Source organism: Sus scrofa, chromosome 1 (genome assembly GCF_054392235.1).
Source record: "Sus scrofa isolate SSC_HxYL_T2T_F1_AM1 chromosome 1, Sscrofa_HxYL_maternal_Yorkshire_Landrace_v2.0, whole genome shotgun sequence".
NCBI lineage: Eukaryota > Metazoa > Chordata > Mammalia > Artiodactyla > Suidae > Sus > Sus scrofa.
This window is the reverse complement of record NC_139383.1, coordinates 71,199,332-71,226,469: the sequence shown is the minus strand read 5'-3', so window position 1 is coordinate 71,226,469 and position 27,138 is coordinate 71,199,332. Positions and strand designations below refer to the sequence as shown.

The window sequence follows — 27,138 nt, the reverse complement described above, 5'->3', positions numbered from 1 at the left end:
TACAATGTTTTGCAAATTTCTTTGTACAGCAAAGTGACTCAGTCGTACATACATATATACATTCTTTTTTTATATATTATTTTTCATCATGGTTTCTCCCAGGAGATTGGATATAGTTCCCTGTGCTACACAGTAGGACCTTGTTGTTTATCCTTTTTTTTTTCTTTTCTTTTTAAGCCTACACCTGCAGCATATGGAGGTTCCTGGGCTATGGGTCAAACTGGAGAATTGGAGCTACAGCTGCCAGCCACAGCCACAGCAATGCAGGATCCGAGCCACCCCTTCGACCTACACCACAGCTCACAGCAATGCCAGATCCATAACCTACTGAGCAAGGCCAGGGATAGAACCCACAACCTCATGTTTCGTAGTTGGACTTGTTTCCACTGTGCCATGATGGGAACTCCTGCTTATACATTCTGCATGTGATAGTTTGCATCTACTAACCACAAACTTCCACTGTCTCCCTACTTCCGCTTGGCAACCTCAAGTCTGATCTCCATGTCTGTGAGTCAGTTTTTGTTTTGTATAGGTTCTTTTGTGCCATATTTTAGGTTCCACGTATAAGTGATAGCATATGGTATTTGTCTTTCTCTGTCTGACTTTACTTAGTATGATAATCTCTAGTTGCATCCATGTGGCTGCGAATGGCATTATTTCATTTGCTTTTATTGCTGAGTGGTATTCCATTGTATATATGTACTGCATCTTTTTTTTTTTTTTTTTTTTTTTTTTTTAATGGCCACACTCCTGGCAGATGGAATTTCCCAGACCAGAGATTGAATTCAAGCTGCGGCTGCTAACTGTGCTACAGCTGTGGCAACGCCACATCCTTTAACCCATTGCACTGGGCCAGGTATCAAACCTATGCCTCTGTAGCAGCCTGAGCTGCTAGAGGCTGCAGTCAGATTTTTAACCCACTGTGCCACAGTAGGAACTCCTGTACCACATCTTCTTAATCTGTTTATTGTCCCTGGACATTTAGGTTGTTGCCTGTCTTGGCTATTGTGAATAGTGCTACTGTGAGTGTAGGGGTGCATGTATCTTTTTGAATTATAGTTTTGTCTGGGATTGCTGGATCATATGGTAATTTTATTTTTAGTTTTCTCATGAACCTATGTACTGTTTTCCATGGTGATTGTACCAATTTACATTCCTGTGAACAGTGTAGGAAGGTTCCCCTTTCTTCATACCCTCTCCAGCATTTGTTATTTGTAGATTTGTTAATGATGGCCATTCTGACCAGTGTGAGTTTGACACCTCATTGTAGTTTTGGTTTGCATTTGTCTAATAATTAGTGATGTTGAGCATCTTTTCATGTGCCTACTGCAATTTAGTAGGTCATTTTCTTATCTACATTGTAAAAGTATGACAACACTGGGAAATTTTTCTAACTTTTGAGGTTATAGTTCAGGTCTTAATCTCAATTTTTTAAAATTGTTAATCCTGTGTTGGTTGATATTCATAGTCCATAATTTATAGAGAAAGACTTTAAAAAGACTATAGGTTTAACTTGGTTCTATTTCTGTACAGTCATGGTCAGAGAGATACAGCACAGATTCTTTTATTACGAGGAGCCAAATACCTGCCAGATAAAAATGGAGTAACTCCTCTGGATTTATGTGTACAGGTATGTTGGTAATGCATGTATTAGTCTCTTACATTGTAATTGAAACTGAGACAGGTGAAATCACTTTATTCTCAAATGAGATAGGTGCAAAGATTTTTATTCCGCGAAGAATATGATATTTAAGAGGAACTGTGATAGTATAAGAAATAAGTATTGGTCTTCATCCCAGTACCTAACACAAGAGCTGCACAGACTCTTGGAACCTCCTGAGTGATAAGAATATCTTTTTGTTTATTAATGAAATGACCGGCAGATGAGAAGCCCTAGATAGCTTTAGGAAAGGGGCTAACTGGTTGACAGAGGAGCTAACCTCCTCCCCCACTCCTGAGGAGGAGTTAGAGACTGGACTTTGAGTTCATTTACCAGTGACTGATAGCCAGTGACTAATTGTGCCTCTGTAATGGAACTTTCATAAAGACCCCCAACAGCAGGGTTCCTAGAGAGCTTCCAGGTTGATGAACACATCACAGTGTTGGAGGGCAGCATGCCCAGAATGGGATCTGGAGCTCTCTGCCCCTTCCTACATACTTGACCATTCACATCTCTTCCATTGGGCTGTTTCTGAGTTGTATCCTTAGTAATAAACAGTTAGTGGTAAGTAAAATGTTTTCCTGAGTTCTGTGAGCTGTTCTAGCAAATGATCAAACCTCAGGATGAGGTCATGGGAACTCCTTATCTATAGCTGGTTAGTTAGAAGTCTGGGTGAGTTGGACTTGTGATTGGCTTCCAAAGTAGGGGCACTCTTGTGGGACTAAGCCCCTACTGTGTGGTCTGCACTACCTCCGCCTTGTTAGCATCAGAATTGATAGCCAGTTGGAGAATTGGAGTAGGACAGCCAATTGGAGAATTGGAGAATTGCTTGGAGTAGAAAACTCAGACATTTAGTGTCAGATTTATGTGTAGAAGAAACAAATTTTCTTCTAGGAACTTTGTTTTTAACCTAAGGTAATCTAAACTGCTGTTTTTAGGGTGGTTATGGAGAGACGTGTGAAGTATTAATTCAGTATCACCCTAGGCTTTTCCAGACAATTATTCAAATGACACAGAATGAAGATCTCCGAGAAAACATGGTAATATAATTGTGCTTGTAGCTTGTAAATGAACAACCTTTGTTCGTATTTAGTGTGTATGATATTTTATAAATGTGTTTAGTAATTTTATTATAAATATTTTAATAATTTTAATTTGCTTATCTGCATTATAAGTATGAATTTTATGACAATTAATAAACTTTGTGCTAGTCTTTGGCCCTATGAATCTTCTGTTCTCTGGGTATTTGGTCTCTCCTTAAGATAATCAAATATTTCCCATAGGTAGAATAAAGAATCTAAGAAGGAATATCATGTTATGGTTGGTAATCATAGGTTACTGAACTCTGTATTTATAATAGCTCTACTCTTTGAATTGTTGCAAGGTTTAAGTTTTTCTTACATTTTAGAAGTTTGGAATTTTCTGTAAATAAACTTGGTGATTTTTGTTCTTCTTGTTTATACTTTTTTACTGGGTGGTTTTAAACAACTATTTTATAGCTTAGCTTTTGAATTTATATAACTATAAAGGACTCGATTTGTAATATTTATTAAACTAAAGGTACTTAATTTCTTGATAAAGTTTATGGATTATTATGTAATCACATTTTTTTTAATTTGTAAAAAAATTCAGTTACGGCAGGTTCTGGAACATTTGTCTCAGCAAAGTGAAAGCCAGTATTTAAAGATTCTAACAAGCCTTGCTGAAGTTGCCACAACAAATGGTCATAAATTGCTTAGGTAAGTGTTTCAAAATATAAGCAAAATCAGTGGGAATTAGTATCTGTCAACGTTGTCTTCTTTTAGGCTTGTCTGAGAATAGTTTATTTTGTTGGATTCTTTTTGTCAGTATAAGATGTTATAAAGCTTTGCTGAGTTATCATTGTGTTATTTCAAAGGACCAGGGCAATCAGCTATTCCTGAGGAGGCTTGAGTCTCTCTAAAGAAGACTAAAAATAGAGACTGACTTAAGTGAATTTGGGCATATTTGACTACAGTTTTATAAAATGATTGTGTTGACTAGGCATGTAAAATGTTCATATAGAAGAATCAAAAAAGTAGTTTAGGAATCTTGATCAATATTATATAAACTGAGTATAGGCTAGTGCTGAAGAATCCTCATCGTTCTTTGTAAAGTTTTCTCCTTGAACTATCCCTCTCAGTTCAGGTTTTTATGCTTTCCAATTCTGTGGTTTTAATGGCTCATTGCCGAGTCCTTGAGATTAATGCCTGTATACGTTTTCTGCAACTACACTTCTTGGTATGTAGTTAGCCACCCCAGTTAGGAGTAATCAGCCGTTTAGAAGTGGTTAAGGTGTTACTTCTTTGCTTAAAAATTTGGCACACTTCTAATTTGGATGCTTTCTTCCTTTGTAGCTTTCTTTTCACCTCAACTTTTTTTTTTTTCTCCTGTCCCTGAGGCACGGGGAAGTTCCCAGGCCAGAGATTGAACATGCACCACAGCAGTGACAATGCTGGATCCTTAACCTGCTGAGCCACAATAGAACGCCTCATCTCAGCTTTTAATAGGTTGACGGTCATAGACTACATCATGGTCTTCTCTCATCTCTCTACTTGCAACTGGAATTTCCTCCTTCCTACTCCATGCTGTTCAATAAATCAGCTACATTGTCAAGTTCATTGTGCTAGCCCTTTGTTTCTATGTTCTTTCATACTTTTCATATACTTCAAACCAGAATCACACTTTGTACTATTTTCTTAGAAGGCCCCTTACACTTAAGGGTGCTAAGATCACCTTCATGTGTTTTTTTATCCACAAAGTCTTTCTTCAGCAGTTCTACTCATTTGCCAGTTTTAAAAAATTATTCTCTTTCTCCCTTTGAGGCTACTTTAGACTGTAAGATTCATTTAATTCCAGCTTTATATAATGCTCTCTTTTTATTTAGTCATTTCTGTTAATCCATTTATATGATAAGGACTTTCCAGGATATACTAAGTAAAAGCATGGGCTCTGGAGTCAGCGTGACTCAGGTTTAAATCCAAACATCATCATTTACTCTGTGACCTCAGTAAGTGACTTCTTAGTTTTCCTTCCACCCATCCAACACATACTTTTAGGTGTCTGTTGTCTACTAGGCTATCTGCTACATAATGGTGAATAAAACAGATAAGATCTCACCCTACATTTAATTTATAGTCCAGTCAGTATTTTATTTTCTTGGAAAATGATAGTAAATATCTTAATACATTGTTGTAAGAATGAAATGATAAGTGCTTAACGTGCCAGGCAAGTATCTGGCACCTAGTGGAGATGCTGCTGCTGTTAGAGATGATGATTTTTTTTTTTTTTGGTCTTTTTAGGGCCACACCCGGAGCATATGGAGGTTTCCAGGCTAGAGGTTGAATCAGAGCTATAGCTGCCCATCTATGCCACAGCCACAGCAACACAGGATCTGAGCCTCGTCTGTGACCTACTCCATAGCTCACAGCAACTCTGGTCCTTGAACCCACTGAGCGAGGCCAGGGATTGAACCCGCAACCTCATGTCTCCTAGTCGGATTTGCTTCCACCACACCTAGTCGGATTTGCTTCCACCAAGCAAATCCTAGTGGATTTGCTTCCACCACACCATGGGAACTCCGATAATGATGATTTTTTAAAAAATTATCCCATAATACTTTTAACTTGTTTTCTTACATTAGAAAACTTTTTTTTTTTCTGTACTTAAATCTTTTTTTCTGTTTTCTGCTCTTATGTATTAATCAGAAGGCATTTAGGTTTTTATGTATCTATGTTTTTCTTTTAAGTTCACCTTTAATACATACTAAGTAGGTACTGATAAGCTAAGGAACATTCAAATACATTATTTTATTTAAATCTCACAGTAGCTTTATGGTTTAGATGTTATCATCTCCATTTTATATATAAGAAAAGCTAAGTTCAGCGATTTGCCAGGCTAATGCATAGAAGGATAGGGATCCATGTCCTTACTAATAAAGAGCAGGTCCTGGATTCCAATTTAGCTCTTAAAAATGACAGAGGTATTAGTGGAACAGGAGAAACAGGGTAATAGAGAAGGATCCATGGCCAGAACAAGTTTTAAAATTTCTTTGCTAAACTGTACTACCTTACCACTTACAAAGATGCCTTTCAAATGCTTTATAGAATTTGCTGTTAGGGCCAACTTAGATGCTGTTGCAAGTAGTGGTTTACCCCCGACTTTTGTTGACTCTGACTACGATTGGAGGTTTTCTTGACCTCTTCCCTCGTGGATTCAGTTATTTCCTACAACAGCTCACAGAATTCAGGGAAACACTTTCCTTTACCAGTTAGTTAAAGGATATGATAAAGGAGACAGGTGAGAAACTGGATGAAGAGATACATAGGTGAGGCCTAGGAGGGTCCCAGTACAGGAGCTTCTGTCTGTGGAAATGGGGTGTGTCATCCTCCCTTATATGTCTGTGTTCACCAACCTGGAAATTCCCTGAACCCCTGTTTTGGGGTTTTTTAATGGAGACTCCATCCCATAGGCGTGCTGATTATTAAACTTCATCCCTAGCGCCTCACCTTTCTCTGGAGAATGGGTTATGGGGCTGAAAATTTCAGGTTTCTAATTATTGCTTGGTCTTTCTGATGACTAGCCGCCATCCAAGAGCCCGCTAAGAGTTGCCTCATTAGAACCAAAGATACTGCTGTCACCTAGGAAATTCCAAGGAAATTTAGAAACTCTCTATCAGGAACTAGGGTCAGAGACCAAATATTAGAACAAAAGATGCTCCTAGTGTTCTTATCACTTAGGGAATTCGAATGGTTTTAGGAGCTCAGTGCCAGGAACCCGTCCTGGGGCAGAGAACAATATGTGTATTTTCTATCACCACAGCTACCAACGTAGGTTTTTAAAAGCATCTCAAATACACATCATTCCTCTCTGCCAATTTATGTTTAATGGTACTTTTGCAGATTGTCTTCCTTTGGTTCATTTATTCGTCAATCTTTTTTTGTTTCTTAACTCACAATGTGATGTAATTTTGGCCACTTATGTTAATAGAAGTTTTAATTAAGAAAATAACAGATTTAAATATATATTAATTAATGACGACTGAGATGTTGTTTAGCACTTTGGGGAAAATAGACTTTTGTCTAATGGATTCTAGGAATATTTGCTAAAGATAATAAATATTTACTGAGGGTCCTTTTGCATATAGTGTTGTGTTTCACTAAACTAAGGAGTTATCTTGCTTTCTGTATATTTATGATTGAAGGTAAAGATAATTGTCAATGTGCAAGTGAAAAGGGAAATCACAGCCATTTGTTAAGTAAGACACTGAATGAAAGTATACTATTATATTAACCAAAGGTAAGTATATTGACAAGGCTTTTAATTAGGAAACTAATTTTTAAGTTTTTGTTTATTTTTATTTATTTATTTATTTTTTGTCTTTTTGCCTTTTCTAGGGCCGCTCCCGAGGCATATGGAGGTTCCCAGGCTAGGGGTCGAATCGGAGCTGCAGCTGCCGGCCTACGCCAGAGCCGCAGCAACGTGAGATCCGAGCTGCATCTGCAACCTACACCACAGCTCACGGCAATGCCGGATCCTTAACCCACTGAGCAAGGCCAGGGATTGAACCTGCAGCCTCATGGTTCCCAGTCAGATTTGTTAACCACTGCGCCATGACGGGAAATCCTAAGCTTTTATATTAAGACCTGGTGTCTTGGGAAGAAATTGTTATTTTATGATGAACTAACTGGAGAAGTTTGTAATGAAGTTTGGATTTTATGATCTTTTTGTATCATATGAAAGAGATATTCCATTGGTTGGAAAGTGAAAAATGACTTTTTTTTTTAGATCAGCGACTTAGCTTAGAAGAAGTTTAAACTGGGTAAAGTAATATAAGATTTTTAGACTGTATTAATAATTGATGATATTTAGGTTCCATTGTGTAAGAAAATACTTATTACTTTATGATAACTCATGAGGTGTTCACTAGATTAGGAAACTAAAGTATCTCTCTATGGTAGTTTTGCAGAGGAAAATTAAATTCACATCTTTCTCATAGAAGAATTTGAGTCATTGGAGTTAGCTTTTACAAGAGCTGTAACACAATAAAAGAAGGAAATAGTTTCAAATTGCATTTCTGTTTTGTTAGAATCAACAGTCTTATGATAAGGAATTAGAAACAACTTTGGAAAGACAAATATATAAAAATCAGTTCTGGTTAAACTAATGATTCTCCATGCATTTTATTCGAAGTTACTAAAATAGAGAAAGTTTTGCTAATGTTTTTAAATATCTTACTCATATACAGCATGAGTAGCAATATCTGTTAGATTTTATTAACACTTGTAACTGATAGATAATTTTTATTGATTGTTTTTAACCATTTAATGATTTTTAGAATAAAACAAGATGAATGTTTAAGTAAAAATGTCAGGAAGTTTTGGTTCAGTTTTTACCAGAGTAGAAAATACACTGTCACATATCAAATTGGAATACTTAGAGAAAACATTTACTATTTCTTTGTTACTATTTCTTTGTTACTAATCATTATTGTTTTTAATGGTAGAGGATACCTAAAAATAACATAGAGGGAGATTTTAATGAACTAAGGAACTAAGATAGGGTAAGCTTTGATGATTAAATTTATACAGACAGTCATTCCATTCTGCCCAAAATTTTATGCAACTCTTTATTCTGCTTTTGTTTAACTATTGTAATGCAAGATAACTAATGTTGGGGATTTCAAAATAAAACCACCGCCTGAACAACATTTTTTTAAAAAGATGTGTCATTAGATTCGATACACATTTAGCCAAATAATCCCTGGTTTTTCTGTGTAAAGATAATGATTGATATTCATGATGATGAATAATCCCCAGGCACTGTGAATTTCTGAAGGGCTTTTTGATTTGTCAAAGAAAGTTTATATCTAATATGGTTTAGTGTTTTTGGATCTTAGTTTTTTTCATAGGAGGATGTATTTCCTTTATTATGTACAGTCACTAGAGAACCCATTATATAGAGAATCACCCTGATGCAAATGGTTACTTTAAGACTATTCATTGTGTACATGTTCTACATGTGAACAGTTGGTTGTTATTTTGAGGTGGGTTAGGGGCAACTGGACTATGGATGGAATAGTAGAGTTCAGCTCTGCAGTTGAGCTGTGGCTTGGCCCAAGATCATAATCAACATTTTTTTTTTTTGGCTGAGCCAATGGCCTGTGGAAATTTCCCAGTCTGCGATTGAACCTGAGCCACAGCAGTGACAAAGCCAAATCCTTAACTGCTAGGCCACCAGGAACTCCTTAACATTTCTGTTGGTTCTTAGTGAAATGTTCTCAGAGTTTTAAACAATCAGTTTAATTTACAAATACACTGTTCTATAGTGGTGATATTCTTCACATTTTATGCTTTTGATAATTGGTTATATTCTAGTTGCTTAAAAGGTTTTTTTGTTTTTGTTTTTTGTCTTTTTAGGGCGGCACCCTTGGCTTATGGAGGTTCCCAGGCTAGGGGTCTAATCAGAGCTACAGGTGCCCACCTATGGCACAGCCACAGCAATGCCAGATCCTAGCGCCTCTGTGACCTACACCACAGCTCATGACAATGCTGAATCCTTAACCCACTGAGCAAGGCAGGGATCGAACCTGTGTCCTCATGGATGCTAATCAGATTCATTTCTGCTGAGTAATGAAGGGAACTCCTAGTTGCTTAAAAGTTAACAGATCATTCATATGCAATCCAAATAATATGTATTTGCTAATAACTTCCTGAGAAGTAAAGCATTCCATCCCATATCAAGATAGTAAAGAAATTTTATTTGTTATATTATGAAACAGATGGTAAATGTAATGAAAATGCTTTGAAATAAGTATTTTAAGATGTAACTTGTTTTATTCCATCTAATCTGTTCATATTTTAATTTTTATTTTCAGCATATCTAGTAATTATGATGCTCAAATGAAGAGCCTTTTAAGGATCGTGAGGATATTTTGTCATGTCTTTCGAATTGGTCCATCCTCTCCCAGTAATGGAATCGATATGGGCTACAATGGGAATAAAACTCCAAGAAGCCAGGTTTTTAAGGTCAGAAAAGTACATGATACTGTTAGGAAGATAAATATAGAAGAGATTAATTTGGCAAAGCATGTATTCATTAGTCCAAAGTCTCATAAGCAGGATGTAAGTTTGGTTTATACCCATGCTACTGTTTAAACTTAGACACACCTTTCTCCTTTCATCTTTAATCAACAGCTTGTCTTAATTGGTGAGCTTTTTATGTTTTTCTTAGAGGGAAAATTTTAATTTCATTACTGTTTTATTCTAAGAGTAAAGATATGCTTAAATCTACTTTTTAATTGGCATACAGGTCTTTAATATGGCAATATGCAGCCATCATACATAAAAAAACAACATATTCTTTTCTTTTTTTTTCTTTCTTTTTTTTTTTTTTTTTTTTGGTCTTTTGTCACTTTAGGGCCTCACCCTCGGCATATGGAGGTTCCCAGGCTAGAGGTCTAATCAGAGCTGTAGCTGCTGACCTACACCAGAGCCACAACAACGCCAGATCCAAGCTGCATCTGCAACCTACACCACAGCTCATGGCAACACTGCATCCTTAACTCACTGAGTGAGGCCAGGGATTGAACCTGCAATACCATGGTTCCTAGTCGGATTCGTTTCTGCTGTGCAATGACGAGAACTTCAAAAAATATATTTCTTATTTAGAAAGAAATAAAATGTCCAGTTTTTATTTAGGTTTTATTACTGTGTGTCTTCTCTTTGTGTCCCTCTATATGTCCATGTGTAGGTTTACTTTCATTTACTGGGTTTACTAATCATTCAAGGAATAATCATTGAGATTTTTTCTTTTTCTTTTTTTGGCCACCCTATGGCATATGAAGTTCCCAGGCCAGGGATCAGATTCAAGCCACAGTTATGACCTATGCTGCGCTGTGGCATTGCTGGTTCCTTTAACCCGCTGCACTAGTCCAGGGATCAAACCAGTATCCTGGTTCTGCTGATCCTGTTATGCCACATCGGGAACTCCTGAGATATTTTCTTAATGTATTTGTATTGCTTCAGTTGCTGCTGCTTTTTTTTTTTTTTTTTGTATTTTTTGGGCTATACCCACGGCATATAGAGGTTCCCAGGTTAGGGGTCCAATCAGGGCTGTAGCTAACGGCCACAGCCACAGCAATGCGGGATCTGAGCTGCGTCTGCAGCCTACGCCACAGCTCACGGTGATGACGGATCCTTAACCCACTGAGCAAGGTCAGGGGTCGAACCTGCATCCTCATGGATACTGGTTGGGTTTGTTAACTGCTAAGCCACAACGGGAATTCCTGTTAATGCTTTTTTGTGGCATTATATTTTCAGATAACTCAGATTTTGGACAAATGTATAGTAACTTTTCATGTAATTTTTTTTAAAGGTAATTTATCTCTGGAGCTTTTCATAGTATAAAATTAGCTTTTGGGTTCATGAAAAATTATATTTTTTAAACAGTCTTTTGAGTGTCTATCTAAAAGGTACTGTAAATGTTTTTATGAGGCATTCCTTAAAAAAACTTGTAGTGATTGACAAGTTTATTATCTATGAAATTTAATTTATATAAAGTTAAATTAATGATGTACACTAAATGATTCTTTTCTTACATGGCAAATTTTTGGCAGACACAAGTAATTGGTCTGCAAACATTTTGATATTAGTTGATTCTTTAATACCTAGTATAGGTATGATAGCCTTTTAGAATTGGTATATGTAAGTATCTGTGCATCTGTTTGTCTACTTCACTCTCTTTTTAAAAAAAAATTGGGGCAGGAGAGTGTTCAGCCACACATGTGCACAGCCACACATGTGCACAGCCACACATGTGCATGCCTTTTTCTTCTCACGTGCGTGTGCGTGTGTGTGTGTGTGTGTGTGTGTGTGTGTTCGTTCCTTCTTTTCCCCTATTGTGCCATCTCCTGGAAGAAGGAAGTTATGCATCTTCTTGTAGATTTTAGCTTTTTAACAAACCACTTTCTCTAGTTAGTCAGAAGTGATAACTTACTCTCTGTAAAATTTGAATCTGAATTATTGATCCTCTGTTTCTTTAGTGCTGTTTTAAGTAGGTTTTACTGTTCAGAGGTTCACATTACAGGAATTTGTTCTTAATGTGTTCAGGTATGGCTCATGCTTTTAGTTACTGAATCTACCCCTGATTTATTTTCTTCTAATCTATAATGATGAATAGACAGTCAAACCAGGCATAGACATGTCACTATTATGTAAATTACATATAGATTATATTCATTCATTATTGTCAATATTTCCAATCTCTCACATATTGCTGATGATATCAAAATAACTATGTGCTAAGTAGCCTCTCTGTAGGCATTTAGTGTTTGATTCATTTTATTTTATTTTATTTTTTGCATTTTAGGGCCACACCCACAGCATATGGAAGTTCCCAGGCCAGGGATTGAATTAGAGCTATAGTTGCAGCCCTGTGCCATAGTCACAGCAACCGTGGGAGCTGAGCAGGATCTGCGACCTACACCAGAGCTCACAGCAATGCTGGACCCTTAACCCACTGAGCGAGGCCAGGGATCAAACCTGGGTCTCGTGGATATACTAGCCTGGTTCGTTATAGCTGAGCCACAATGGGAACTCTGGGTTTAGTGCTTTATTTATTTATTTATTTATTTATTTATCTTTTTAGGGTCACGCCCTCAGCATATGGAGGTTCCCAGGCTGGAGTTTGATTCAGAGCTATAGCCACCAGCCTACACCACAGCCACAGCAATGCAGGATCAGAGCTGCGTCTGTGACCTACACCACAGCTCATGGCTACACCAGATCCTTGACTTATTGAGTGAGGCCAGGGATCGAACCCTTGTCCTTTTCCTCATGGATGCTAGTCGGGTTTGTTAACTGCTGAGCCATGATGGGCACTCCATAGTGCTTGATTTAAATGCTATTTTTTTACCTAGCTGGTCAGTACAGATAAAACAGTAGAAGAGGGTGTAAGTGTTTTTCTTTTATGGAATTCAGACTCTGGTTTTGATTGTTATATATTTATATATATGTAAAATATATAAAGTTATTTCTGTTTTATTTCATTTGCTAGTATCCCTGTTTCTTTTTTTAAGGTAATTTTTTCTGTATTATTGACAACTGCTTTTGTCTCTGACCACTTAATTTCTTTTAAATTTTGACCTTTCACTTTGTTAAAACATTTTTTTATGAAACGTAGCCAGTTTTTTAAAAAACATTAACAAGTGTTATTAAGAAATTGATTAGTCTCTTTCTGTCTAATTTTATGAATTAAATGTAGACTCTTTGGGGAATGGCAAAATGATCTGCCCTCCCACTTATAAGGATAAAAATAGAAACTGTATTACCATCCATGTGTGTAAGGGTTTCTGTTCATTGCGGGGTGATTGAAGTTGTAAAAATCTGAACCATTTGCTGAGTTGCTGCAGTGTTAGCCTGAAAATACCGTTTTAATTTTTACCACATTTTGTCTAAGGTAGCAATTGATCCCTACTTTCCATTTCATTAACTAGGTACTCTAACATGTCTCTTTATTGCTAGGATTAGCTAATGGGTTTTCCATTAAGAATGAGTGGGTTTATAGGCCATGTGTTTTTAGTAGGTGAAATTGTTTAACATCCTGTTACTAGTTTTCTGATTTATCTTAAAAGTCCTTTAAGTTAATCTTAACACTTAGCCATTCTTTCAGTGTTAAGAGATTTTTATCTAGAGCCTTTCGAACTTTGGAACATCTGAAGGAGAAGGTAGTTCTGGTTATTGAAGCAGGGTGAGCATGGGGACAGTTTAGGCCTCTGAATCTTGATATGCTCTTTTTTTGTGAGTGGTAAGCTATGACTGTTAGTAGTTTCGTAGAATTGTAATTGGGAAAATTTAGAAGCCAGGAAAGATTGAAAACTTTAAGATCTGATCTTTAGGATTGTGGCATTTGACCTTATCAAGTTTGCGAATAGTCAGTTTTAAGATACTATTAATGAATTTAAACTAGTAATGCTTTCCTGTCAAATTTGTATCTCACTTTGGCACGTGGATCTTTAAATTCTTTAAATTGTCCATCAAGTTTGGTATTATATATGATAGCTTTGCCTTGTTTTGAAATTTGAAATATTTTGAAAGTCGTATTTGATTGTCAAATCATTGTTATTACAGGTAGAATATAATTCTGTGGTGAAAATCATTCAGTACTCTGAAATGAAATGTTTTCGTAGTGCCAAGAAGCCTACTATTTTCAATAGTCATTGACTTGTTTTTCTGTAACAGTTGATATGTGCAGTGCTTTGTATCTGATGTTTTTTATCATTATTATTTATGAATATAAAAAGCATCATAGATGTGGTTTGCACCTGTTTAAATTTTTAAAATGTCTATGTCTACTACTACAATTAGAAATTAAAGCTATTTTCATAGTATTCTTTTTTGTAATTGAGGAACGACTTTTCTGAACAAGTCTACAAAGTGACAACTTTCTGGTAAAAATGCTTCAAGGTTGGAATTTAGTGTTAGTGTCTGTATGAATGAAAAAGAAATGATGGGGAAAAGAGAAAATAAATAAAGGGCTAAGATAACTTTTTCCTTATCTTCCTTTTCCACCTTCATTCTCTTAATTCTTTGGTATTTTTTTTTTTCTAGCTTTCCTCAGCATCTTTATTGTCACTATTGTTTTTTACACAGATCTGGCTTTTTTGAATATTATTTCTGGATTATTGGAAATTGGCCTTTCTTTTTTACAGGTCCGTCAGTATTTGCCAATAGGATGGTGTAGTTCAGGCTCAGTGTTCTCATCTGCAGGAGCAGCAGGTATTGCTTCCTGCCTTAAATGTCACCTCCATGCAGTGTGGGGATTTTTGGGGTTTTAGCCCTTCTCCTTTAGGGGTCAATTATTACTTTTTTCTTTTGTTTCAAACAGTTTTATGTCACTGCCTGTTCCTGCTTTTTTGAAGTCCTTTTTCTGATGTAAAGCTAAATAGTTTTGCTGACATAAAGAGTTCTTTTTCATATTTTATAGGAGGTTTAATGTTTTTCTCATGGAGAGAAACTATAGACCCAAACTTGGGTCATGGTTAAAGTTAAGACATTTTCAGTGGAGGTACCATGTACCTCAGCTGGTGCTTCTGCTCCTTGCCCTTCTTCCACGCAGTTAGGCACCCAGCTGCTGTGCTTCACTGTGAAGAAGCCTTCTTTGTGGGGGAAACGGGTGCTCATGTCAACCTCAGAAAGGATTTCTCAGAAATTTTTTCTCACTTTGATAACCTGTTTACCTAGGATGTACTAATAACTAAATATTTGTGGAATGAGTGAATTAGCTTTTTGTTGACAGTGGTAGAGTTGGCCCCCCCAGCTTTTTGGTGTAATATTTAGGTGAAGATTTACAGGTGATTTAATTATTTGCAAATTCAATAAGTAGAATATTCTCAAAAAGAGAATGTTTGGGAGATCTGAAGAAATGCTGAAGATAATAGCAGGGGAATTTATTAGATAATAAGTGGAAAGAATTTCTTGACAGAACAGGTTATTTAAACATTTTCTAAAGTTCCAAAAATGGTTGTATAATCTCTTTACATAGTGGTCTTTACAAATGGAATTCTTTCTTTTTTTTTTTAAGATTTAAAAAAAAATATTTCTTTTAGGTGAAATATTTAAGAGTGAGTATTTCAGAAGTGTATGGTCTAGTTTGTATCATTCTGTGATCATAAAAGAATAAAAAAGATTAACGTTTATATTAATTTTTAGAAAGTATAATTCTCAAGAATGTTTATTTAAAATTTTTATTGAAATATAGCTGATGTACTATTTGGTTTTAGGTGTACAGTAAAGTGATTTGGTTATATATGTTTGTATATATTCTTTCCTTATATTTTCTTCTGTTATAGATTATTGTAAGATTCAGTAGGAATATTTATAATAGTGTAGGAATGGAAGACCATTTAACCACTATCCCCTTCACCTCTCTTCCTCCTACCCCATGCCTTCACAGTTAATCTTTATTTAGGATTAAGAATGTACTAGCAGGTCTCCCCCACCACTGCCACCAGCTTTATTGAGATATAATTGTTATATAAGGTTGAGTATGGTGCACAGTGTGATAATTTGATACAAGTATATATAGCTCATTGTTTACCGCAATAGGGTTATTAGTTAACACATCCTTCACCACACATAATTACCACTTTGTGGTTGTTATGGTGAGAACATTAAGTTTTACTCTCATAGAAACTTTCAGGGGTACAGTATTGATAACTGTAGTCACCATGCTGTGCATTAGATCCCCAGTAGCTTGTCCTTTAATAGTAGTTGGGCATTCGTATTTCTCCCTGTATTAAAAACCATTAATTACTAGAGATGATGTATGCATTTCATCTTCTGTAGTACTTAGTCTTGTAGCATTTGTGATCACATAATATTTTGAAAATAAAATTCTATTTGCTGTTGATTTGCAGAAGACTACATTATTCTCAAAAGGAATATTTTAAATAGTGTAGAAATAAACTATTTACTCTCATCTTTTCCTTTTTTATTAAGCTGCTAATTTTTGCTTTGAATGAATTTTCTGGTCAGTATTTGATAGTTAACAATTTTTATGAGATGGATTTCGTGTATGTATGTGTATACACCTGTATATGTGTATTTTGAGTATATATATAGAAATGTATCATATTTTAAAATTTATTATACATTTTCAAAATCTCAGTAATTACCTGTAAAGAAAAGAGTTCGATAAACTAAGTTACTTACTAAAGCTCTTTTGGAATTCTAATTTTTTTTAAATTGAAAAAAGAGTTGTAATTAAAACTAGTTGAGGAGTTCCCATTGTGACGCAGCGGAAATGAATCTGACTAGGAACCATGAGGTTGCGGGTTTGATCCCTGGCCTCGCTCAGTGGGTTATGAACTGTGGTGTAGGTCGCAGACTCATCTCGGATCTGGCATTGCTGTGGCTGTGGCGTAGGCCGGCAGCTGTAGCTCCGTTTCAAAGTCCCCTAGCCTGGGAACCTCCGTATGCCTCAGGTGCAGTCCTCAAAAGACAAAAAAAAAAAAAAAAAGTTGATACATTAATTCAGTAAAGGTTGGGGGATTGTGTTTATAAAAGTAATGTATGGTTTTAAAGATAGATATTAGAAAATTTTTAAAAGAGGAAAAATTATACATTTTTTTGGTTAAAGTTTTTTTTTCCTTTTTTATTACAAGGAATAAATAAAAGCAGATTAAATTTTTGCTATAAATGAAGAAATTGTCTTTTATATGACATTTATGTTTTTGTTACGTGCCTTAAGGCATTGTTGTCACATTAACTTGGGAAAATAGAAGTTATCTAGTATAAATATCTTCTTTTATAATATTTGGCTATGTGGGGTTTTTATCCTGCAGTTTAAGAATGACGTTTAAAAAACACCTTTTTTTTTTTTTTCCTCTTAGCCTCTTGAATTGCTTTGGCACTCTTTAGATGAATGGCTAGTTTTAATAGCTACAGAACTGATGAAAAACAAAAAGGACTCAACGGATATCACTTCTATTTTACTGAAACAAAAAGGCCAAGATCAAGATGGTACTTCCATTCCTTCATTTGAACCTCCAGGACCTGGGAGCTATGAAAATCTATCCACTGGCACAGGGGAATCTAAACCAGATGCTCTTGGAGGGAAACAGGAAACCAGTGCAGACTGTCAGGATGTTATTTCTATGACAGCTAACCGGCTAAGTGCTGTCATTCAAGCTTTTTACATGTGCTGTTCTTGTCAGATGCCTCCAGGGTAAGAAGGTTTCTGCTTGGTTTGTGTGCTGGTCTCTGCCTATCAATGACCAAGGTTGTGGCGGGAGCAGCCCTTGTGGTTCTTATTATGATTGCAAGACTCCCTTCAGCAATAACCACCAGGAAACTTTGGAAAAAAAGTTTTATTACTTACAGGACCTGGAAATTACATGGCACACCTGGGGCCACACAGCAAGGTCGCTCGTAGAAAGAGAGCTCTCTGGCCTGGGATCCTGCTTTTATTGGGGTCGAGGGTGGAGGCCTAGGGTTTTGAAAGCTCATTCTTTATTGGTGAGTTTAAAACATAAGAGCGGGAACTTAAAGCATGGGAAGAGAAAACGTAAGTGACCCAAATGGTCATTTACTAAAATCAACCAAGATCTATAAAAACAAAGGAACTTGGAGTTGGGGGGGATGTGGCAGCGGTTGGGTGGGCTGGCTTTTTATCTGGTTGTGGGTCTGGCATTGCGTTTATTTGAGATGCCTCTGCATGCAAAGCTGAAGTCACTCACTTGCATTACAAAAAAAGAGAAAATCCAGCTGTCAGGCTTTACACCATAATCCACTATATGGTATTGAAGCATCAGTCTGAGTCAATGGTGAGGACATTAACTGCCTCGGTAGCTGATATGGTAGAAGTCAGGGGCAGTGCACATTGTAACCCAGAAAGTGTATATCTAAATAGTATCATAGTGGCAAACCCTATACTAATTATACAGGCGATAGTCTGAAGTACAGTCCCTAGCCAGGATCCTAAAATTGAAGGGTCCTGGAGTGAAGTTAAATCAGTGATCTAGGGGTCTTCAGAATCTGTTCAGAGATTTTGGCAATACTGTGAAATATTTTAACATGTTGGGCCATCTGATGTAAATAGGTTTGAACTTGTCCTGAGAGGGTAGATTGCTCCATATTTTATCCAGCCAGTATCGGTCCTTAGAATAGGACTAAGTTCAGTAAAAAGGTGGTGTCATTTCAGGAGTTAGGTTCCCCAAGTTAGGCCTTGGGGGAGGGGAGCAATTATTAGCATCGGGTTATTTTATAAGAGGCATTTCTATGGAAACAAAAGAAAAGTTAATGATTAGTGGAGATGATAAGTCCAGTTTCTGCGTTCTGAAAGCAATCAGGAAAATTTCTAGATACTGGGCTCAAAGCATTTTCTTTTCTTTTCTTTTTTTTTTTTTTGTCTTTTTAGGGCCGTACCCACAGCATATGGAGGTTTCCAGGCTAGGGGTCAAATCTGAGTTGTAGCTGCTGGCATTCGCCACAGCCATAGCAAATCAAGATTGGAGCCATGTCTGCGACCTACATCACAGTTCACGGCAATGCTGGATCCTCAACCCACTGAGTGAGGCCAGGGATTGAACCTGCGTCCTCATGGATACTATTCAGATTTGTTTTCGCTGAGCCACTATGGGAACTCCTTAAGGCATGTTCAGGTGGAGTAAGGGGAGCCAGTAGCAATCTGATAGATTTTCCTGGTTTGTAGTTTGAATGTATCTGGTAATTTTTCTGAGGGGCCAATATAGCAATAGGCACAAAGATTGTCCATTTATGAACTGTTTGGTTATTTCTCTGAAGTTTGCATCGAGTTGTCCCACTTTATCTTGTATGGTTTTGGAAAAGGGGCAGTTTTAGTTCTCAGTGATTCTAAGTCAGATAGGTGAAAGAAAAAGTGGAAACATTAATTTGGAGAATTATAGCCAGATATTGGGGGAAATGAGAAGAATTCAGTATGCAGTCTAGTTTACAGATGGACTAGAATCTGATGTCCATAAGATTGTACAATAGTTTTCCTTTAAAACATGATTTTTCTCTAACATAAATCTCATTTTTATCAGTGATAAAGCAATTTTTTTGCAAAATAAGTCGAGTTCCATTAAACTTGACCTGGTTATTTATATAAGTGGAGCAAGAATAGTAACTGGCGATATAGACTATTTTAAGTCTTTTGCTGGAGATTTTCACAGAGAATCTCAAACTGAACATTTAAAAACCTCTGGAGGCTAAGAAGCCAAACCAAGAACTTGTCCTCACATTTTGCCTGCCATACCTATACATTTGGATGAATTCCTCTCTTATCGAGGTCCTCAGAATATCTTGAAGTTTCTGGGCCTTCCAGAAAGTGACCTTCCTTATTCACTTACCAGGTGAATAAGGAAGGTCCACCAAGGTACCAGGTGGGTTTTTCCCAAGGTTTTATTAGCTCCATAAAATTAACACCCTTAGTTCCTTAAAGTTGTCTAGTCATATCTGAGTCTGTGTATTTTTCTCTCAAATATGATATTCCAATCGAAGCCTTGGTAATATAACCAGTGTTTTCAGTTGTGTCCTGTTACAAAGAGAACTGATTCTTACTGAACTTATGCAAGTAAATATATTGCCATGAAAATAAAAATACTCACTGAGAGTTTCCACATTTGGAAGGGATAAGGTAAGGAGAAAAAGTAATTGTTTCATCTTTGTTCACAAAAGTATACTTTAGCAAATTGCTGAGTCATAGCTAGCTTAAAAGAAAAGATTTCTTTCAACCTGGAAAACAAAAGATTAAAGATTAAAGAACTAGTAATGTTTCAAACAAAAATTCATGAAAATTATAAATCACCCTCATCAGCTTATGTAATTAATTTAAAAAAATAAATTTTTTATTGAAGTATAGGTGATCCACAGTGTGGTATTAGTTTCAGGTTATAGCAAAGTGACCCAGCTATACGTATGTATATATGCATTCTCTTTCAATTTCTTTCCCCATGTAAGCTATCACTTGAATAGATTCCCTGAGCTATATAATAAGTCCTTATTACTGATCAGTTCTGTGTATAGTAGTGTGTATATGCTAATCCCAGCCTCCCAATCTCTCTCTTCCCTCAGTATTTCCCCTTTGGTAACTATAAGTTTGGTTTTGAAATCTTTGAGTCTGTTTCTGTTTTATGAATAAGTTCTTTTGTATCATTTTGAGTTAGATTCCACATATTAATGATCTCATACAACATTTGTCTTTCTCTTTCTTACTGACTTCATTTACTATGATAATCTCCAGGTCCATCCATGTTGCTGCAAATGGGATTATTGCGTTCTTTTTTATGGCCAAATAATATTCCATTGCATATATGTACCACATCTTCTTTATCCAGTCCTCTGTAATTCTTGATTTTTGATCTTTTATTAGCAATTTTATGAATCCAGTTTTCCCTTGGAGTTCTTTAAATGCCTACTCAGTTCAGTGGTATGATCTGAAAATTATCCAGAACCTCCTTGAGGATGAAGTATTTTCTGCAAAAGCATCAGAGTAAAACAGTAACTGCCTGTAAATGGGAAAACACTTAAAAACGTCTGTGATTAGCGATCTGATGAGGATTCTTTATAGTGCACTTGATGGGAATTTGGTTATTTCTGTGACATACAACATTTTAAGATAATACCTGTAATTATGATGGATAACATATTATTTCTGGAAAACATATTAATAACATATATCCACACAAGGGCATTTGTAAAGAATATTTAGTGTTATTTCTTATTTGACATGTAATTTAACATATCAAATAGGCCTAATAACTAATGTTTTTCTTTTTCTAAGGCAAGAGAGAACATATCTTTTGAGAGCTTCTAGGGGCCCTTTGAAAAATCCTAATGTTATTTCTAGGTTAAAAAGACCTCATTTAGAATTTTATTTTGGGACGTTTGTCAAAAAATATTGCAAGGTTTTGGGCACTTGACTAAATAGGTTTACAGATTATTATGAAACAATGCTTAATTATCTATTTAACCAGAGTGACAGTGATTGTTGTGAGCAAATGTTAACTCTTTATATTGAGAAGACTCATTTTTTAAGTAATCAAAGACCTGATTAAGACAACATGAAGCACAAGGAATTATTTTGATAAAATGCAAAATCTTTGCTTTTTCTAGACATTACTTAAAAGGGTAAAGAATAACCTTTCACAGTCTCTTAGCAGGAGCAGACCATTACTGAAAGAAAACTGTCGTTTTAGCAGATGAAAGAAAATTACATAAACATACCACTGATCTGATTGCTGTTAAAGCTTAGTTGTTATTTTTAAAAAACTCTTATGTTAGTAATTGAATTTTAGCCAACTTGACCACACAAGGTAAAGTCCTGTCATTCTCTGTCTTCCCAACTTTCAGAACCATTTTGTCCTTTATTTTCCTCTTTCTCATTCTGAAATAACCAACTTTATTTTAGGACAAAATTACTTTCATTTCCCTTAACAAAAATGCATGTTCATACCTCATACCTTTCTTACCCCAACATACATCCTACTTTCCTTTGGAGACATTTCCCCTCATGGATACTAGTCAGATTCATTTCCACTGTGCCATGATGGGAACTCAGAGGCATGTTTCTTAGTTCTGCTCCATTCAAAATGGAAGGGAGTTCAAGATCTGTGGTCTCTTGGAGGAAGCAAAGCTGTAGCCCAGATGGATCTTTAAGAAAGTTTAGGGATTTTAGTGTTTAGAGGTACTGACCAGATGATGCATTTTGGCAGTTGTAACAATTTAGAGCTCATTCCATGTGGTAGTTGGTTAGCTCCCTTCTCTTCTTCCTGTACATTGAATCTTTAAGAAAGAATAATTTTTGATATTAGTTTGTACTACTGCTTGCTTGATCTTAGTTAAGCAATAATTTTTGATCTCAGTTTTACTACTGCTTGCTTTTTTTCCTGTTACCTTAATTTTGTGTGTCTTTACTGGAAACTTATGGATGTCACTGTGAGCCCCTTTGCAGGTGGCTCCTTTCTTTTCCAGGGTATTGGCAGAGAACATTCCAGGATTGTGTTCTGCCTCCACTAGCAGCATATGCACAGGCTCTTTGGGAATGTAATACCAGAGTCTTGGCTCTTTAGAATGTGTGGCATTGAATAACGCCCAGGAAGCTACTGTGGGCTTTCGCATTTATCAAGGAGCTCCTCGGGGTTCTGAGGAGGCAGTTACACCAGAGGTTTAGAGCATTTATATTCATCCATTAATTTCTTAGCAACATTACACCTTGGAATGGACCCACAATATCCCGTTGGGTTAGAGGACAAAGAGCAACAGTAGTGAGTGATGTAGTGACACAGAGACCATTGGCCTCTGTTGTATACAACCCTCTGGTGGTGCTATTGGTTTCTGTTGCCAGGCTGTTTTGCTCTTTTATGTTAGGACACATAGTCTAGGCATGGCCCACCAGCTCCACGGTTGCAGGCAGAGATCTCCCTTTCTCCCCTAGGGAATCTTCTCCTTGTGCCTTTAGCACAGAGCCTCTCCTTAGATGATGGTAATAACCTTCCTGTCGTTTACCTTTCTTTGGCCTTGAAGCACAGAGGACCCTCACACACATTGTCAACTGAGACCTTTCTAATTAGTTGGTTTTGTGAACTGGAGACTGGTCCTTGCTATCAGTCTCTACATGGATTAAATCATGAAGCACTGCAGCTGCTGACCTCTCAACACCCCCTGAAAGGAGGTCAGGGTGGAGGCCAGGAATGAGGTACTCTGTGCTCTGGGAAAACTGGCAGAACAGATCTTCAGATAGATACTTTTAGAAGATTTTATGAGCCCAGTTCTTGTATCCACTTGTATCTAAAGAAGCACTAAAATCCTTCGTAGTAACATCTGCTTCTCATGACTAGTAGTAACCTTTATGAGACCAGCGGCAAACTTCTGTAAAATGTGTGCATGGCTGCATGTACCGCCCCCTTCACCAAAATCATGTATATACTGATACTTGCCCCTGCTGAAATGCTGCCTTCCAGGCTATAGTCTTCATTTTGTCCCAAATAAAACTTAACTCTCAACTTTTAGGTTGTGCATTTTTTCCCCCTGTATTCTTTTTTCTTAAATGTTAATGATTTTCATTGTTTCCATTATCATTGGTAGGTTGTGCATTTTTTTAAGTCGGCAGTATAATCATCTTATTAGACCATATCTCAATCACACTGCTCAGGGGAGATTGTTGGATTATTATGGCAGCCATGACCTTTAGGGTTGGATGCCTCAGGCCACACGTGACAGAGGCAATATGCAAAAGCACATTGGAGCAAGGCAGACCACCAGCAAGTGGTGCTCCTTTTCTAGATGGATGGTGTTAACCACCTGAATTAGGAAGAAGTAAACAAGTGACAGCTGAAGGACATTCCCCTTGGTTCACTGCAAGGGCAAGTGTGCAATCCTGCTGACTACACCAGTTGCCAGTCTCTTTTTTGCATTACAAAATAGATGTCATTTTATTATTATTATTATTATTTTTTTTTTTTTTGTCTTTTGTCTTTTTGTTGTTGTTGTTGTTGCTATTTCTTGGGCCGTTCCCGCGGCATATGGAGGTTCCCAGGCTAGGGGTCGAATCGGAGCTGTAGCCACTGGCCTACGCCAGAGCCACAGCAACGCGGGATCCGAGCCGCGTCTGCAACCTACACCACAGCTCACGGCAACGCCGGATCGTTAACCCACTGAGCAAAGGCAGGGACCGAACCCGCAACCTCATGGTTCCTAGTCAGATTCGTTAACCACTGCGCCACGACGGGAACTCCTTTTTTTTTTGTCTTTTCATTTTATTATTTATTTCCTTTGCTGATGAAGAAAAGCTGTGATTTTTTCTTTTGTAATTTCAGAAATAACAGATAATAATGTTTTTAGGTTTTAGTCTGATCTGTATGATACTCATTGTACTGATTTGGAATTAGTACAAAATATTTGAGTATTAAGCATTATATGTGTTATTAACATGTAGAATGGTGAAGGTTACTTTCTATAGGATCACTTAATTATGTATTGAAGGGTACAAAGATACTTAATTTCAGTTTTTTTTAAAATCTTTTTTTATCAGTTTATATCATCCATTTAATCTGTTAATGAAAAGTTGTTTTATATGTGTGTAAAATAATGTATATATCATCTTATAATTGACTAGGCATGCCTCAGATTCCGTAATGACAGTCCAGACCCCATTTTTTTTTTTGTCTAGAAGCCAATTGAATTCAATGCATAGTTATTAAAACTTGCTATATTACCAACTTTCGTCTGTGTGTTCTGATTGGTTTTTACTCCCCTCACAGAATGACTTCACCTCGGTTCATTGAATTTGTCTGCAAACATGATGAAGTTTTAAAATGTTTTGTTAATAGGTAAGACTTTCTTGGTTTCATGGACTGCCTTTGTAGCGTTTTATTTCTTCCAATTTTTATCTCAATAGAAAAAATATTATCTCTGTTACTATTCAAAAGATGCTCAATGACAAGTGAAAGTATTGTAGATGTGGATTAATATGTATTTTTTTTTCTGTTTTGGTATCTGTATATCTTAAATTTGATGTCACATAATGCTGCTCATCTTTCTTGTCCGTATAAACAGAATATGTTTTTCTTTTAGAAATCCCAAGATTATATTTGACCACTTTCACTTCCTCCTTGAATGTCCTGAATTGATGTCAAGATTTATGCATATCATAAAAGCACAGGTAGAAGTTTCTCTTAACTTTGTTTATAGTCTGTCTAATGAAAATTGTTTTCAATTTGAATACTTTTTAGTGAAGTAATAATTATACTTGAGACCACCTGCTGTAAGAGGAGTGACATTACCTTATTCTTTATTTTAGTATATGGAGTTACTTTAGTGTGAGGAGTGACTTTAAGAAATGTGTATCGATAGAGTTCCCTTGTAGCTCAGCATATTCAGCATTGTCACTTCAGTGGCTCCCGTTACTGCAGTGACAGGAGTTTAATCCCTGACCTGAGAACTTCCACATCCAAGGGTACAGCCAAAAAAAAAAAAAAAAAAGGGGAAAGAAGAAATGTGTGTTGAATGACTACTGTAACAAAGGCAGCATGTTGGTCCTTGGGAATTTTAACCCCCACTACATTAGGAAATATAACATATGCCCTGTTGAAGATTTATAAAGCATATCAGTAGCTTGCTAAAGGCTCTGAGAAGCCCTTTGGTAAAAACGGTGACTTAACATTGTTAATCCTCCAAACTTATTTGACTGGAGAGCTTTAACCCACCAGGGTTCATTTCATATATCTCATGTTTTGTGAAACATGCTAGGGAAAAGCATGTTTTACTACTTACCAGCTATGTGACTTTGAGCATATTTCTGACATCCTTGAGCTTTGAATTTTTCATCTTAAAATAGAGATAATGACACCAGCCCCATAAAACTTCTCTTTGAAGAATAAATTGTAAATAGTGACTGGTATGTCTGTTCAACAAATGGTAGTTGTTTTGGAGATAGAAAGCATATGTTCTTTCTCCAAGAGAATCTTAATTCAGTCTAGCAGGGGAGATAATAAATGTACCTATAAAATAGTAATAACAATATTACCTGGTTCTTTAGCAGTTTAAGGGAGGAAGAGCTTGCTTTTGGCTCCTGTAGGTAAGGGAGATGAAAGAGGTGGATTTTAATCTGGACATGGAAAAACTTGCAAACGTTTGATAGTAAATGAGGATGATGAACATTCTAGCTGAGATACAGGTCAGAAGATGTAGATAGAAAAGTGTATAAAAATAATGGTTGGCTAAGCAGAAGTTTTGTATAGGTGAGGAATCAGATACAATTCCGGAAAGGTAGCTTGGGGTTAAAGTCTGTTGAGGCTTGATTGCCAGATTGAAGAATTTCATTTGCTAGGTATCAGGAGTCACTGATAACTGAATGACGTGATCCTGGCTAGGTTTTAGGGAATAATTTATTCAAAATGTAGGGTAGTCTGGAGGCAGTAGTTTGGTTAATAGTCATAACCATAATAGCATAAATGCTATAGGTGTTTTGAAATATCTGCAGGGACACTGACCCTTTCAAACATTCAAGAAATCTAAGAATCAGTCCTTATAAAATCATACACATGCATAGGTCTCCTTTGACATTGGTTTAATAATAATGTAAAAGAGAAAGTAGTAATAATAACTTAAATTTATTGAAGGCCAACTTTAGGTCAGTTTCCATACATTTGCTTTACATAGATTATTTTATTTTCATCACAATTTTGTGAAATAGGTACACTTTTGCTGAAGCCAAAGAGGTTAAGTAACTTGTTTAAGTCATTCAGCTACCAAGTAGGAGAACCAGAATTTAAAAATTGGCTGGTTCTGAAGTTCAGTTTTTTAACCTGTGCCAGGTCACTCCATTTTAGGGTAAATGAGATTATAGGTGAAAGAAGCTTTAGGTTTTGAGAAAGGAAGTTTACTATTTTTAATACTGTCACTGCTTTTCACTTCCTTTTCCCTCATCCTTCCTGAATGAGTCAGTCAAAAAGCATCTGCATTAGCTATCAACATTTTTGATCAGAAGAGAGCGTTTTGTTGCCTGATCAGTGCAGGTGTCCACATGCATAATGATGGCCCAGTGGTGGGGGGGATTGAAGCTTGTCTGTCCCAGTATCTTTAATCCCTTGAACAAGGGACCTTACCTTGCCTCCAGTTTCATCTTCGTTCACGACCCTATTTACAGTGTCTCAGCTGTAGCATGTTCCAGTATTTATTCCCATGTTCTAGTAGTTATATCTCAATTAACTTTAAATTTGGAATATGTGAAACCTTACTTATTATCTTTCACCAGTGCCTTCTAGGAGTGTGGGGGTAGATTATGAGGGAAGAGTTTCCCCACCTCTAAGCTCTTTTTGTTATTAAGTTCTGTCCCTCAAGAGCTTCTCTTTTCTTTATTCAAAGGAGTAATGTCTTGCAGATTTACTTTATTATTCTGTGCTTGTTCCTCAGTACCTATTATTTCAGCTGCTACCTAAA

The 27,138-nt window shown here is 36.5% G+C and overlaps 1 protein-coding gene across 9 annotated transcripts in view; it reads left to right on the top strand.

Annotated features, from left to right (window-relative positions):
* Positions 1–27,138, top strand: part of HACE1 (HECT domain and ankyrin repeat containing E3 ubiquitin protein ligase 1) — a 110,951-nt gene that overhangs the window by 48,209 nt on the left and 35,604 nt on the right. For 7 of the 9 annotated variants that reach the window (XR_014805799.1, XR_014805742.1, XR_014805731.1 and 4 more), the window contains 7 exon segments: positions 1,534–1,630; positions 2,599–2,700; positions 3,293–3,399; positions 9,555–9,705; positions 17,070–17,404; positions 24,459–24,527; positions 24,772–24,859. Coding sequence is in view for 6 of the 9 variants with exons in the window: in NM_001195340.1 (NP_001182269.1) it covers positions 1,534–1,630; positions 2,599–2,700; positions 3,293–3,399; positions 9,555–9,705; positions 17,070–17,404; positions 24,459–24,527; positions 24,772–24,859 (949 nt within the window). In the remaining 3 variants the exon portion in view is untranslated. 9 annotated transcript variants of the gene reach the window in all.